Raw genomic sequence first — 14,739 nt, 5'->3', positions numbered from 1 at the left:
CAATTTTCTTTAGGAGTTGCTCATCACATGATAGAAAACTCTTCGTCTTCCTGGGGTAACTATGATAAAAGAGAAACTGGGCTTTTGTGGAAGGTTAATTGATCGGTTATAATCATTTTTATGAGATCTGTTTATTAAATTTTAACCAATAGGGAGGCAGGGTAGTAATTGAAATTACGTCAGTTCCTTGTTATATTTTTGTTTTTTTCTAATAGTATGTTCGATAGAAAAGTAAAGGATAATGTCCAGATTCTTGTAATATTTAGACATACGCAAAGTCTGACAGTCTCCACATTTCAGTTTAGTGGTGATTATTTTAGTTCGTACTTGTGAAATTTGCATGAAACGAGTTGCAGAATAGATCTTGGATTTCTCAACCAGTAGTATCTAAATATCGTGGGGACCTATAGTTTTACAGTTTCTGTGAATTCCTCTTCACCAAACAAGACCGATTCGGTTGAAAATATACTTCCAGATGCGTCGGCGGCGGCGGTACTTGGCAAAGAGCGGATATTTCTATTTCACATCAGGTTATCCTATCCTAAATATTTCACATCAGGTTATCCTATCCTAAATATTTCACATCAGGTTATCCTATCCTAAATATTTCACATCAGGTTATCCTATATATGATATATAATATCATATATAGGATAAATTTTAGATGAAACATCATACATCGTTTCATTCAAAGGCAGAGAAAAGTAAGAAAACAAAGCAAAAGAGTTCCAAACTTCTTTATTTCGCCATAAATTCGTAAAATATATAAGAACACAAAACAAGAAAACATACACGCTCCAACACTGAGATACTGGGAATACGAAACCAACCATTCAGACACTAGAACCAAACGTGCTATGGCAAGGCAAGCATGAAGCTTATTGTCCTATACCTTATCACTACTGACATGAAGCTCACTTCTGTCGACATATTTTCTATGGATCTGCCGGAGCGTCTCAACCACCATCTTGAATCCGTCCAGTTGTTGCTGATAGCCAAGTTTCCTCAAGGAATTCCTCACCATCATCGCAGCCGCCGCCGGGACGACATCATCGTCACTGCGCCTTGCAGCCTTGTCCACGATGTGGCGCTCCGAGGTGCTGTTTTTCCGCATTCTCTTCCTCTTCCTCTTCCTCTTCTTCAGGGTGGAAGAAGAGGAACACCGCCGCTGGAACCGACAAAGGGCGCTCATCCTCCGAAATCGTCTCGGAGTACGTCGACGAGAAGGGTAATTTGAAGTCGTGCTGGGGATAAAATGGCTCGGGTGGAGACATCTTCGCGGCTTACGGTATTCTCTTCGTAATCTGTATAATTATAGAAATAAAATAGCACGTTATCCAGAGAGAACGTAGACAAAAACAGGCCCTGATATGGTCTCGTTTATTGGTTATCACAGTCCATGAAAATTCATTATGTATACAAAATAATAATCGTAACTTACATACCAAAGATAAAGATATCAGACTGCACTTCACAACGTCAACTGATTAGAATGACGAGAAAAAATTGTATAAATAGAATGGAGATGAGGTACAGATATTGGGACACCTTGGGAGAAAGCAACAAGGGAAGGTGGGAAGGATTTAGGAGGACGAACTCTTGCCCTTGTTCCATTGCCTTCCCTCGTCCCCAGTTCTCGTTTATGTACTTCCATCGGTTTGTGGGTGTTTTTTTTTTTTTTTTTTTTTTAAATAAATCACAGACTGAAATTCATTGAGAGAGAACACTGAATTGGATTATTCATAATTGAATTTCTATTTCACATCAGGTTATCCTATATATGATATATAATATCATATATAGGATAAAATTTAGATGAAATATCATTCATCGTTTCATTTCATATTTCCAGACGAAAATTACATAATTAAAGAGATCAGTGTGTATTCTTGAATTTCCCATTGACATTCCGTGAATGATGCGACGCATGGGGCTGTTATTTTTTTATGAATCTGTAACTTTCGGCTTTGAATTAAATCACAACGAACTCGGCTTCTTATTTCGTCAGATATTTTTGACTTTATATATGAAATTGGATGAACTGCATGGAGCTGTGAATTAACGTTGTTAATCAATGTTGCGAAATGGTGTTGGGTTACCTGTGAATTTAACGAAAAAGTAATTTGTAATTCATTTTTATTAGCTAATCTTGTATTTCAAAAGAAATATATGGTTTGCCATGAATACTCTATGAGGACGTCAGGAACCACTCTGCCCGAAGACATTCCCTGCGAAGCCGCCATTCTGACCGATTGTCGCCCTGTGAAGATGTCAGGAACCGCTTTTCCCGATGACATCAAGATCCCTTAGAACCACTGGGCAACTGTACGCATATTACACTATATGAAGTCTCATAATACTTATTATTTATTTTGCTCTTTTAACATTAAGTAAACCATTAGAATAACGTAATAGAATAGTGCTATTAATAGATATTTCATGATTTAATAATTTCAATTTCTATTCAAATTTCTAAACCCATTACTTCTGATGTGCAATAAACCACTAATACAACTCGAAGACACGCCCTTTGAAGAATCCAGGATCCACTCTGCTCGAAGACACTCCCTTTGAAGACGTTAGGAACCACTATGCCCGAAGATTTCCACTGTGAAGACGCCAGGAACCTGAACACACCCTATGTGAAGACATCAGGAAACACTCTGTCTGAAGACACCATGTGAAGACGTCAGGAACCACTGCCCGAAGACATCCTTTGTGAAGACGTCAGGAACCACTCTGCCTGAAGGCACCCCTTGTGCAGACGTCAGGAACCATTCTGCCTGAAGACGCCCCCTTTGAAGACGTCAGGAACCACACTGCCTGAAGACACCCCTTGGGAACCTGTGGACTCCCCCTGTGAAGACGTCGGGAACCACAGCCCGAAGACACCGCCTGTGAAGACGTCAGGAAGCACTCTGTCCAAAGACGCCCCCAGTGAAGACGTCAAGAACCACTCTATCTGAAGACACCCACTGTGAAGACGTTGGGAACCTGAGGACTCCCCCTGTTAAGATGTCAGGAACCATTCCGAAGACATCCACTGTGAAGACGTCGGGAGCCACTGTCTGAAGACACCCCATGTGAAGACTTCAGGAACCACGGCCCGAAGACACCCTTTGTGAAAACGTCAGGAACCACTCTGCCTGAAGACACCCCTTGTGATGACGTTGGGAACCTGAGGACTCCCCCTGTTAAGATGTCAGGAACCATTCCGAAGACATCCACTGTGAAGACGTCGGGAACCGAAGCCCGAAGACACCGCCTGTGAAGACGTCAGGAAGCACTCTGTCCAAAGACGCCCCCAGTGAAGACGTCAGGAACCACTCTGCCCGAAGACACCCCCTGTGAAGACGTCAGGAACCACTCTGCCATAAGACACCGCCTGTGAAGATGTCAGGAACCACTCTGTCCGAAGACAGATAGTGGACTAGTGTGGCGTTCGGCTCGCCGCAGTGCTTGCAGCACCTTTCATAGCGTTCGATTGTTGGGATAATCTGCCATGCACAGTGGTAACCTAGGCGCATTCTGTGAAGAAGGACTTCGGTACCTCTGTTGCTTACTTCAGAGAGTGCCAGTGGTTCATAGCCTGTGGCGTCTGAGTACCAGCTGGCCGAGGGGGAGGTTCTCGTTTCCTCTCTGTGGAGCTGCCGTAGGAAGGTACGACCGCCCAAGGCACACTTCTCCATAAGTAATTTTCGGCTCGGTTTCATCGTCATGGGATTTGGGGGCATACCCCTGCCAGCGACGGCTAGTCTGTCAGCAAGCTCGTTCCCTCTGATGTCGATGTGGCTTAGGACCCAATTGATGATAATTCTTCTACCCTGAGCAAGAATTCTCTGTGCCATTGTGAGAATCGTGGTCAGTAGGTAGATGTTGTCTGTGGGTGAGTTGTGCTAAAGACAGTCAATGGCTGCCCAGGAGTCTGTGTGTATGACCACGTGTCCTTCCCTTAGGGACGCGTGGCCTAGGGCTCCCATGATTGCAACTGCTTTTTCTTTGCGGCAATTAGAGCGACTGAGTCATAGTCCACAATGGGCCGGACAGCATGTACATAGAATGATCTTAGTACTTTGTGTCTGGCCCCGATGCGTCTCCCAGTCATTGCTCTCATGACGGAGTCTTGCTTTGGTTCGGTCAACCAGGTACTGGACCTCCTTATGGAAGGAGAGGGTCCGGTCTATCCTTACCCCAAGGTATAGGTAGTCCTGGACCCATTCTAATTCCACTCCCTGGATTTTCAGTCTTGTGCCTCGAACTCTCTGTCTCAGAGCCATGGCTTTGGATTTGGCTGCAGAGATCTTTAGTCCTGTCCTAAAACACTCCTCCGACACGAGGTACAGACAACGCTAGGCTTTATTCTGGCTGCGTGGTCCAGTGGAGGTGATAGCGAGTTCGTCTGCATACGAGATGATCTTGCACCCCACTGGGAGGTTTATGTTGAGGATGCAGGACATTAAAGTGTTAAATAGGGCTGGACTGAGAACCCCACCCTGTGGCGTTCCATTTTCGAGCGGCATGTGCTGCGATAGGTGACCCTGGAATTTGACATTGGCAGTCCTGTTCCTGAAGTAGTCACCTATACAAGCCAAGAGCTTTCCTCTGATTCCCTTCTGGATCAGGCTTTCCTGAATGGCAAGCGGACTTGCCAGTTCAAAAGCCTTCTCCAGGTCAAGGAATACCACCACAGCTGGGCCCTTGCTGATTGTACTTAAGTGCATCGCTATGCTGTGTGCTGTGCCCATGCCCCTTGTGAACCCGTGGAGTTGTTCGTGCGGGGGTCCCGTTTTCCATTGAAGCCGGTTTAGTACCATCCTCTCAGCCGTCTTGGCCAGGCAGCTGAGCAGAGAGATGGGGCGGTACTTCCCCGGGGAACCTGAAGACACCCCTTGTGAAGACATCAGGAACCATTCTGCCTGAAGTCGCCCCCTGTGAAGACATCAGGAACCACTCTGACCAAAGACACCCCCTATGAAGACGTCAGGCACCACTCTGCCTGAAGACACCCCCTGTGAAGACGTCAGGAACCACTCTGCCTGAAGACACCCCCTGCGAAGACGTCAGGAACCCTTCTGCCTGAAGACGCCCCCTGTGAAGACGTCAGGAACCATTCTGCCTGAAGACGCCCCCTGTGAAGACGTCAGGAACCACTCTGACCGAAGACACCCCCTATCAAGACGTTAGGAACCACTGCCTGAATACACCCCCAAAGACACCTCCTATGAAGACGTCAGGAACCTCTCTGCCTGAAGACACCCCCTGTGAAGACGTCAGGAACCACTCTTCCTGAAGACACCCCCTGTGAAGATGTCAGGAACCACTCTACCAGAAGACACCCACTGTGAAACGTCATTAACCACTCTACCTGAAGACACTCCCTGTGAAGACGTCAGGCACCACTCTGCCCGTCAGGAATTCGATCCGATCCGAAGATGTCAGGTATTTTTTAAAAATAAATCACAGACTGAAATTCATTGAACGTCAGAGAGCGATTATTCATAATCGAATTTGTTTATATACAATATTTCCAGGCGAAAATTACATAATTAAAGAGACCAGTGTGTATTCTTGAATTTCCCATTGACATTCCGTGAATGATGCGAAGTATGGGGCTGTTATTCTAGCAGTGCTCCTTTTTAACATTTTTATGAATCTGTAACTTTCGGCTTTGAATTAAATCACACCGAACTCTTCTTCTTCCTTCAGATATTTTTGCCTTTATATATTTCAAATGGGATGAACGCATGGAGCTGTGTTGGTGGACTTCGATGTAATATCGGGAAAATAACGTTGTTTAATCAATGTTGCGAAATAGTGTTGGGTTACCTGTGAATTTAACGAAAAAGAAGCATTTGTTATTCATGTTTATTAGCTAATTTTGTATTTCAAAAGAAATATATGGTTTGCCATGAATACTCTCCATGAGGACGTCAGGAAACATTCTGCCCGAAGACATTCCCTGCGAAGCCGCCATTCTGACCGATGTCACGCCCTGTGAAGATGTCATGAACCGCTTTTCCCGATGACAACCAGATCCCTCAGTACAACTGGGCAACTGTACACATATTACACTGTATGAAGTCTCAATATACTTATTATTTATTTATTATTTATTTAAACCATTAGAATAAAGTAATAGAATAGTGCTATCAAGAGATATTTCATGATTTAATCATTTCAATTTATATTCAAATTTCTATACCCATTACTTCTGATGTGCAATAACCCACATTCTGCCTGAAGACACCCTGTGAAGACGTCAGGAACCACTGCCCGAATACACATTTTGTGAAGACGTCAGGAACCAATCTGTCCAAAGACGCCCCCTGTGAAGACGTCAGAACAATTCTGCCCGAGGACATCCCCTGTGAAGACGTTAGGAACCACTTGGCTTAAAAACGTTCATTGCGCAGACGTCAGGAACTATTCTGACCGAAGAAACCCACTGTGAAGACGTCAGGAACCATTCTGCCTGAAGACGCATCCTAAGAAGACGTCAGCCACCACTCTGCTCGTAGACACATCCTGTGAAGACGTCAGGCACCACTGCCCGTCGGGAATCCGAAGACACCCCTGTGAAGACGTCAGGAACCACTCCGCCCGAAGACACCCACTGTGAAGACGTCAGGAACCACTCCGCCCGAAGACACCCACTGTGAAGACGTCAGGCACCTGAAGACACCCCCTGTGAAGACGTCCCCTGTGAAGACGTCGTACCACTCTGTCTGAAGACGTCCCCTGTGAAGACGTCGTACCACTCTGTCTGAAGACGACCCCTGTGAAGACGTCGTACCACTCTGTCTGAAGACGCCCCCTGTTAAGACGTCGGATTACTCTGTCTGAAGACGTCCCCTGTGAAGACGTCGTACCACTCTGTCTGAAGACACCCCCTGTGAAGACTTCAGGAACCACTCTGCTCGAAGACACTCCTTGTGAAGACGTCAGGCATCACTCTGTCCGTCAGGAACCCGAAAACACCCCTTGTGAAGACGTCGTAATACTCTGCCTGAAGACGCCCCCTGTGAAGACGTCATACCACTCTGTCTGAAGACGCCCCCTATGAAGACGTTAGGAGCCACTCTGCCGGAAGACACTCACTGTGAAGAAGTCGGGAACCTGAATATACCATGCCAACACGGTTTAAAACACTGATGTGCATAAACCAAGAGCTCGCTATACAGTACACACTAAATCCCGAATAACGTAACTTAGAACCTACACACTCGAAGTCATGAAACCAACTGAACTTACTATCGGCTAACTAAGGATAAGTCCGATATGTGAAGCTGAGCTTCGCCCGGTCTATGCCAATGAGGAGAGCCCGGCCTGTGTCGACTAATGTCGACTCGCTAACGTGTGTCAGCTGGTGCTGACTCGGCTTTTGTCCTTACCCGCCGTGGAGCCCAGCCACAGCAGTAACCTCCAAGCGACAATTGCAACTTCTCGCGCCTGGGCGGGGCGCGAACCGCCGACCCCTCGGATGAGAGTCCGGTATGTTACCACTGTACTAGCCCGAAGGCTCATCGGCTAACTTCAGTATATGTACTCTGCCAGGGGGAACCGGGAAAGGATCCGTGTGAAGGAGAACGGTGTTGACCTCGCTTAACCGGATGACGTTACGAAGGAGAATTTGGGTATTTTCATTCCAGGAGAAATAGCAGATACTGCATTGTTTTGTTGTTTAAACCATAAATGATGATTATTAATTACAGAAGTTTCATGTATTGAGATATTATATTTCAAGTGTGTATACATTTATATATTACATACACACATATATATATGTATAATTACACACACGCTCCCTGTGAAGACGTCAGGAACCACTCTGCCCGAAGACATCAACTGTGAAGACGCCAGGATCCTGAAGACACCTTATGTGAAGATATCTGCCTGAAGACACCCTCTGTGAAGACGTCAGGAACCACAGCCCGAAGACACCGCCTATGATGACGTCAGGAACCACTCTGCCCGAAGACACCCACTGTGAAGACGTCAGGAGCCACTCTGCCCGAAGACACTCCCTGTGAAGACGTCAGAAACCACTCTGCCTGAAGACACCATGCGAAGACGTCAGGAACCACTCTGCCTAAAGACGTCAGGAACCACTCTGCCTGAAGACGTCAGGAACCACTCTGCCTGAAGACGTCAGGTACCACTCTGCCTGAAGACGTCAGGAACCACTCTGCCTGAAGACGTCAGGAACCACTCTGCCTGTAGACGTCAGGAACCACTCTGCCTGAAGACGTCAAGAACCACTCTGCTTGAAGACGTCAGGAACCACTCTGCCTGAAGACGTCAGTAACCACTCTACCTGAAGATGTCAGGAACCACTCTGCCTAAAGACGTCAGGAACCACTCTGCCTGAAGACGTCAGGAACCACTCTGCTTGAAGACGTCAGGAACCACTCTGCCTGAAGACATCAGTAACCACTCTACCTGAAGATGTCAGTAACCACTCTACCTGAAGATGTCAGTAACCACTCTACCTGAAGATGCCTAAAGACGTCAGGAACCACTCTGCCTGAAGACAACCCCTGTGAAGATGTCAGGAACCACTCTTCCTGAAGACAACCACTGTGTAGACGTCAGGAACCACTCTGTCTCAAGACAACCCCTGTGAAGACATCAGGAAACACACGGCCCGAAGACACCCCCTATCAAGACGTCAGGAACCACTCGGCCCGAAGACACCCCCTGGGAAGACGTCAGAAACCTGAAGACGACCTTGTCAGGAACCATTCTGCCTGAAGACGCCCCCTGTGAAGACGTCAGGAACCATTCTGAAACCTCCTATGAAGACATCTGGAACCACTGCTTGAATACACACCCAAAGACACCTCCTATGAAGACGTCAGGAACCACTCTTCCCGAAACACCCTCTGTGTATACGTCAGGAAACACTCTGCCCGAAAACACCCACTGTGAAGACATCAAGAACCTGAAGCCACCCGCTGTGAAGACGTCGGACCACTTTGTCTGAAGACACCTCCTGTGAAGACGTCAGGAACCACTCTGCCCAAAGACTCACTATGAAGACGTAAGGAACCACTCTGCCCGTTAGGAACCCGTAGACACCCCCTGTAAAGACGTCCGGAACCACTCTGCCTGAAGACGTCAGGAACCACTCTGCCCGAAGACACCCACTGTCAAGACGTCAGGAACCACTCTTCCCGAAGATATCCCCTGTTAAGATGTCAGGCACCTGAAAAACACCCCCTGTGAAGACGTCGAACCACTCTGTCTGAAGACTCCTCCTGTGAAGACGTCAGGAACCACTTTACCCGTAGACACCCCCTGTGAAGACGTCAGGAACCACTCTGCCTGAAGACGTCAGAAAACACTCTGCCCGAAGACACCCACTGTCAAGACGTCAGGAATCACTCTGCCTAAAGACACCCCCTGTGAAGACGTCAGGCACCTGAAAACACCCCCTGTGAAGACGTCGGACCACTCTGTCTGAAGACACCCCCTGTGAAGACGTCGGACCACTCTGTCTGAAGACACCCCCTGTGAAGACGTCGGACCACTCTGTCTGAAGACACCCCCTGTGAAGACATCAGGAAGCCATTGTGAAGACGTCAAAAACCACTCTGCCCAAAAACACCCCCTGTGAAGAGGTCAGGAACCACTCGACCTGAATACATCCACTGTGAAGATGTCAGGAACCACTCTTCCTGAAGACAACCACTGTGTAGACGTCAGGAACCACTCTGTCTCAAGACAACCCTTGTGAAGACATCAGGAAACACACGGCCCGAAGACACCCCCTATCAAGACGTCAGGAACCACTCGGCCCGAAGACACCCCCTGGGAAGACGTCAGGAACCTGAAGACGACCTTGTCAGGAACCATTCTGCCTGAAGACGCCCCCTGTGAAGACGTCAGGAACCATTCTGAAACCCCCTATGAAGACATCTGGAACCACTGCTTGAATACACACCCAAAGACACCTCCTATGAAGACGTCAGGAACCACTCTTCCCGAAACACCCTCTGTGTATACGTCAGGAAACACTCTGCCCGAAAACACCCACTGTGAAGACATCAAGAACCTGAAGCCACCCGCTGTGAAGACGTCGGACCACTTTGTCTGAAGACACCTCCTGTGAAGACGTCAGGAACCACTCTGCCCAAAGACTCACTATGAAGACGTCAGGAACCACTCTGCCCGTTAGGAACCCGTAGACACCCCCTGTAAAGACGTCCGGAACCACTCTGCCTGAAGACGTCAGGAACCACTCTGCCCGAAGACACCCACTGTCAAGACGTCAGGAACCACTCTGAAAAACACCCCCTGTGAAGACGTCGAACCACTCTGTCTGAAGACTCCTCCTGTGAAGACGTCAGGAACCACTTTACCCGTAGACACCCCCTGTGAAGACGTCAGGAACCACTCTGCCTGAAGACGTCAGAAAACACTCTGCCCGAAGACACCCACTGTCAAGACGTCAGGAATCACTCTGCCTAAAGACACCCCCTGTGAAGACGTCAGGCACCTGAAAACACCCCCTGTGAAGACGTCGGACCACTCTGTCTGAAGACACCCCCTGTGAAGACGTCGGACCACTCTGTCTGAAGACACCCCCTGTGAAGACGTCGGACCACTCTGTCTGAAGACACCCCCTTTGAAGACGTCGGACCACTCTTTCTGAAGACACCCCCTGTGAAGACATCAGGAAGCCATTGTGAAGACGTCAAAAACCACTCTGCCCAAAAACACCCCCTGTGAAGAGGTCAGGAACCACTCGGCCTGAATACATCCACTGTGAAGACGTCAGGAACCACTCTGCCCGAAGACATCCACTTTGAAGACGTCAGGAACCACTTGGCTTAAATACATCCATTCTGCAGACGTCAGGAACCCCTCGGCTTGAAGACATCCATTGTTTAGACGTCAGAAACAATTCTGCCCGAAGACACCCACTGTGAAGGAGTCAGGAACATGAAGATACCCCCTGTGAAGGAACAACTCTGCCCGAAGACACCCCCTGTGAAGACGTCAGGAACCATTCTGGCTGAAGACACCCTGTGAAGACGTCAGGTACCACTGCCCGAATACACCCCTTGTAAATACGTCAGAAACCACTCTGCCTGAAGACACCCCATGTGAAGACGTCAGGAACTTTCTGCCTGAAGTAGTCACCTATCCAAGCCAAGAGCTTTCCTCTCATTCCCTTCTGGATCAGGCTTTCCTGAATGGCAATGACTTGCCAGTTCAAAAGCCTTCTCCAGGTCAAGGAATACCACCACAGCTGGGCCCTTGCTGATTGTACTTAAGTGCATGGCTATGCTGTGTGCTGTGTCCATGCCCCTTGTGAACCCGTGGAGTTGTTCGTGCGGGGGTCCCGTTTTCCATTGAAGCCGGTTTAGTACCATCCTCTCAGCCGTCTTGGCCAGGCAGCTGAGCAGAGAGATGGGGCGGTACTTCCCCGGGGAACCTGAAGACACCCCTTGTGAAGACATCAGGAACCATTCTGCCTGAAGTCGCCCCCTGTGAAGACATCAGGAACCACTCTGACCAAAGACACCCCCTATGAAGACGTCAGGCACCACTCTGCCTGAAGACACCCCCTGTGAAGACGTCAGGAACCACTCTGCCTGAAGACACCCCCTGCGAAGACGTCAGGAACCCTTCTGCCTGAAGACGCCTCCTGTGAAGACGTCAGGAACCATTCTGCCTGAAGACGCCTCCTGTGAAGACGTCAGGAACCATTCTGCCTGAAGACGCCCCCTGTGAAGACGTCAGGAACCATACTGACCGAAGACAACCCCTATGAAGACGTCAGGAACCACTGCCTGAATACACCCCCAAAGACACCTCCTATGAAGACGTCAGGAACCTCTCTGCCCGAAGACACCCCCTGTGAAGACGTCAGAAACCACGCTGCTTGAAGACACCCCCTGTGAAGATGACAGGAACCACTCTGCCAGAAGACACCCACTGTGAAGACGTCATGAACCACTCTGCCTGAAGACACTCCCTGTGAAGACGTCAGGCACCACTCTGCCCGTCAGGAATCCGAAGACACCCCTGTGAAGATGTCAGGCGACTCTGCCCGAAGACAGCCCATGTGTATTTTTTAAAAATAAATCACAGACTGAAATTCATTGAAGATCTTAAAACACTGAAATGGATTATTCATAATCGAATTTGTTTATATACAATATTTCCAGGCGAAAATTACATAATTAAAGAGACCTGTGTGTATTCTTGAATTTCCCATTGACATTCCGTGAATGATGCGACGCATGGGGCTGTTATTCTAGCAGGAATTAGAAAATATCAAGTGCTCCTTTTTAACATTTTTATGAATCTGTAACGTCAGATATTTTTGCCTTTATATATGAAATTGGATGAACTGCATGGAGCTGTGTTGGTGATGTAATATCGGGAAACAACGTTGCGAAATAGTGTTGGGTTATCTGTGAATTTAACGAAAAAGAAGCATTTGTAATTCATGTTTATTAGCTAATCTTGTATTTCAAAAGAAATATATGGTTTGCCATGAATACTCTCTATGAGGACGTCAGGAACCACTCTGCTCGAAGACATTCGCTGCGAAGCCGCCATTCTGACCGATGTCACGCCCTGTGAAGATGTCAGGAACCGCTTTTCCCGATGACATCAAGATCCCTCAGAACCAATGGCCAACTGTACGCACATTACACTATATGAAGTCACTTAATACTTATTATATATTTATTATTTATTTTGCTATTTTAACATTAAGTAAACCATTAGAATAGAGTAATAGAACAGTGCCATCAAGAGATATTTCATGATTTAATCATTTCAATTTCTATTCAAATTTCTATACACATTACTTCTGATGTGCAATAAACCACTAATACAACTCCATTCTACCCGAAGACACGCCCTTTGAAGAATCCAGGATCCACTCTGCTCGAAGACACTCCCTTTGAAGACGTCAAGAACCACTACGCCCGAAGACATCCACTGTGAAGACACCAGGAACCTGAACACACCCTATGTGAAGACATCAGGAAACACTCTGTCTGAAGACACACTGTGAAGACGTCAGGAACCACTGCCCGAAGACAACCTTTGTGAAGACGTCAGGAACCACTCTGACGGAAGGCACCCCTTGGGCAGACGTCAGGAACCATTCTGCCTGAAGACGCCCCCTGTGAAGACGTCAAGAACGACTCTGTCCGAAGATACCCACTGTGAAGACGTGAGGAACCACTCTGCCCGAAGACGCCCCCTGTGAAGACGTCATGAACCACTCTGCTTGAAGACACTCCCTGTGTAGACGTCAGGCACCACTCTGTCCGTCAGGAACCCGAAAACACCCCCTGTGAAGACGTCGTACCACTCTGTGTCAAGGCACCCCCTGCGAAGTCGTCTGGAACCACTCTGCCGGAAGACACCCCCTGTGAAGACGTTAGGAACCCGAAGATGTCAGGAACCACTCTGCCTGAAGACATCCTGTGAAGACGTCGGACCACTCTGTCTGAAAGCACCCCCTGTGAAGACGTCGTACCCCTCTGTCTGAAGACACCCTGTGAAAACGTCAGGAGCCACTCTGCCGGAAGACACCCTCTGTGAAGAAGTTAGGAACCCGAAGACGTCAGGAACCACTCTGCCTGAAAACACTCCCTGTGAAGAAGTCGGGAACCTGAATATACCATGCCATCACGGGTTAAAAAACGAAAACACTGATGTGCATAAACCTAGAGCTCGCTATACAGAATTAAATCCCGAATAACGTAACTTAGAACCTACACACTCGAAGTCATGAAACCAACTGAACTTATCATCGGCTAACTGCAGTATATGTACAGAAATCCAGTAAGGTTTACCGCACAGGTAGTGGGGGAACCGGGAAAGGATCCGTGTGAAGGAGAACGGTGTTGACCTCGCTTAACCGGATGACGTTACGAAGGAGAATTTGGGTATTTTCATTCCGGGAAAATACAGATACTGCATTGTTTTGTTGTTAAATAATCATAAATGATGATTATTAACTACAGAAGTTTCATGTATTGAGATATTATATTTCATGTGTGTATACATTTATATATACATACATACACACACATGTATATGTATAATTACACACACGCTCCCTTTGAAGACGTCAGGAACCACTCTGCCCGAAGACATCAACTGTGAAGACGCCAGGATCCTAAAGACACCTTATGTGAAGATATCAAGAAACACTCTGCCTGAAGACACCCTCTGTGAAGACGTCAGGAACCACAGCCCGAATACACCGCCTGTGAAGACGTCAGGATCCAATCTGCCAGAAGACACCGCCTGTGAAGACAGTCAGAAAAATTTTGCCCGAAGACATCCACTGTGCCACTTGCCTTAAAGACATCCATTGTTTAGACGTCAGGAACCATTCTGCCCGAAGACATCCATTGTTTAGACGTAAGGAACCACTCTGCCCGAAGACTCCCCTGTGAAGACTTCAAGAACCACTGCCTGAAAACACACCCTGTAAAGTCAGGAACCACTGACTGAATACACCCCCTGTAGAGTCGGGAACCACTGCCTGAATACACCCCCTGTAGAGTCGGGAACCACTACCTGAATACACCCCTAAAGACACCTCCTATGAAGACGTCAGGCTCGAAGCCTCTGCCCGAAGACACTCCATGTGAAAAAGCCAGGAACCACTCTGCCTGAAGACACCCACTGCAAAGACGACAGGAATCCCTCTGCCCGAAGACACCCCCTGTGAAGAAGTCAGGGACCACTCTGCCTGGA

At 47.7% G+C, this 14,739-nt stretch overlaps 1 protein-coding gene across 1 annotated transcript; it reads left to right on the top strand.

The window, feature by feature from the left end:
- Positions 1-12,581: 12,581 nt before the first annotated feature.
- On the top strand, positions 12,582-14,341 carry LOC125026893. Its single transcript, XM_047615493.1, has 6 exons — positions 12,582-12,656; positions 12,874-12,962; positions 13,039-13,198; positions 13,303-13,454; positions 13,522-13,625; positions 14,127-14,341. The coding sequence occupies exons 1-6, from the start codon at positions 12,582-12,584 to the stop codon at positions 14,339-14,341; spliced, it is 795 nt and encodes a 264-aa protein (XP_047471449.1).
- Positions 14,342-14,739: the final 398 nt, after the last annotated feature.

The sequence above is a fragment of the Penaeus chinensis genome, chromosome 7 (genome assembly GCF_019202785.1).
Source record: "Penaeus chinensis breed Huanghai No. 1 chromosome 7, ASM1920278v2, whole genome shotgun sequence".
Classification (NCBI taxonomy): Eukaryota; Metazoa; Arthropoda; class Malacostraca; order Decapoda; family Penaeidae; genus Penaeus; species Penaeus chinensis.
This window is presented reverse-complemented; position numbering and strand designations above follow the sequence as displayed.

Excerpts from the sequence above, each read along its gene's own strand:
- LOC125026893 (XM_047615493.1), top strand. The coding sequence starts at position 12,582 with ATGTCACGCCCTGTGAAGATGTCAGGAACCGCTTTTCCCGATGACATC. Across the intron at positions 12,963-13,038 it reads TACGCCCGAAGACATCCACT|ACGTCAGGAACCACTGCCCG; the intron begins GTGAAGACACCA and ends CACACTGTGAAG. Across the intron at positions 13,199-13,302 it reads AAGATACCCACTGTGAAGAC|GAACCCGAAAACACCCCCTG; the intron begins GTGAGGAACCAC and ends TCTGTCCGTCAG.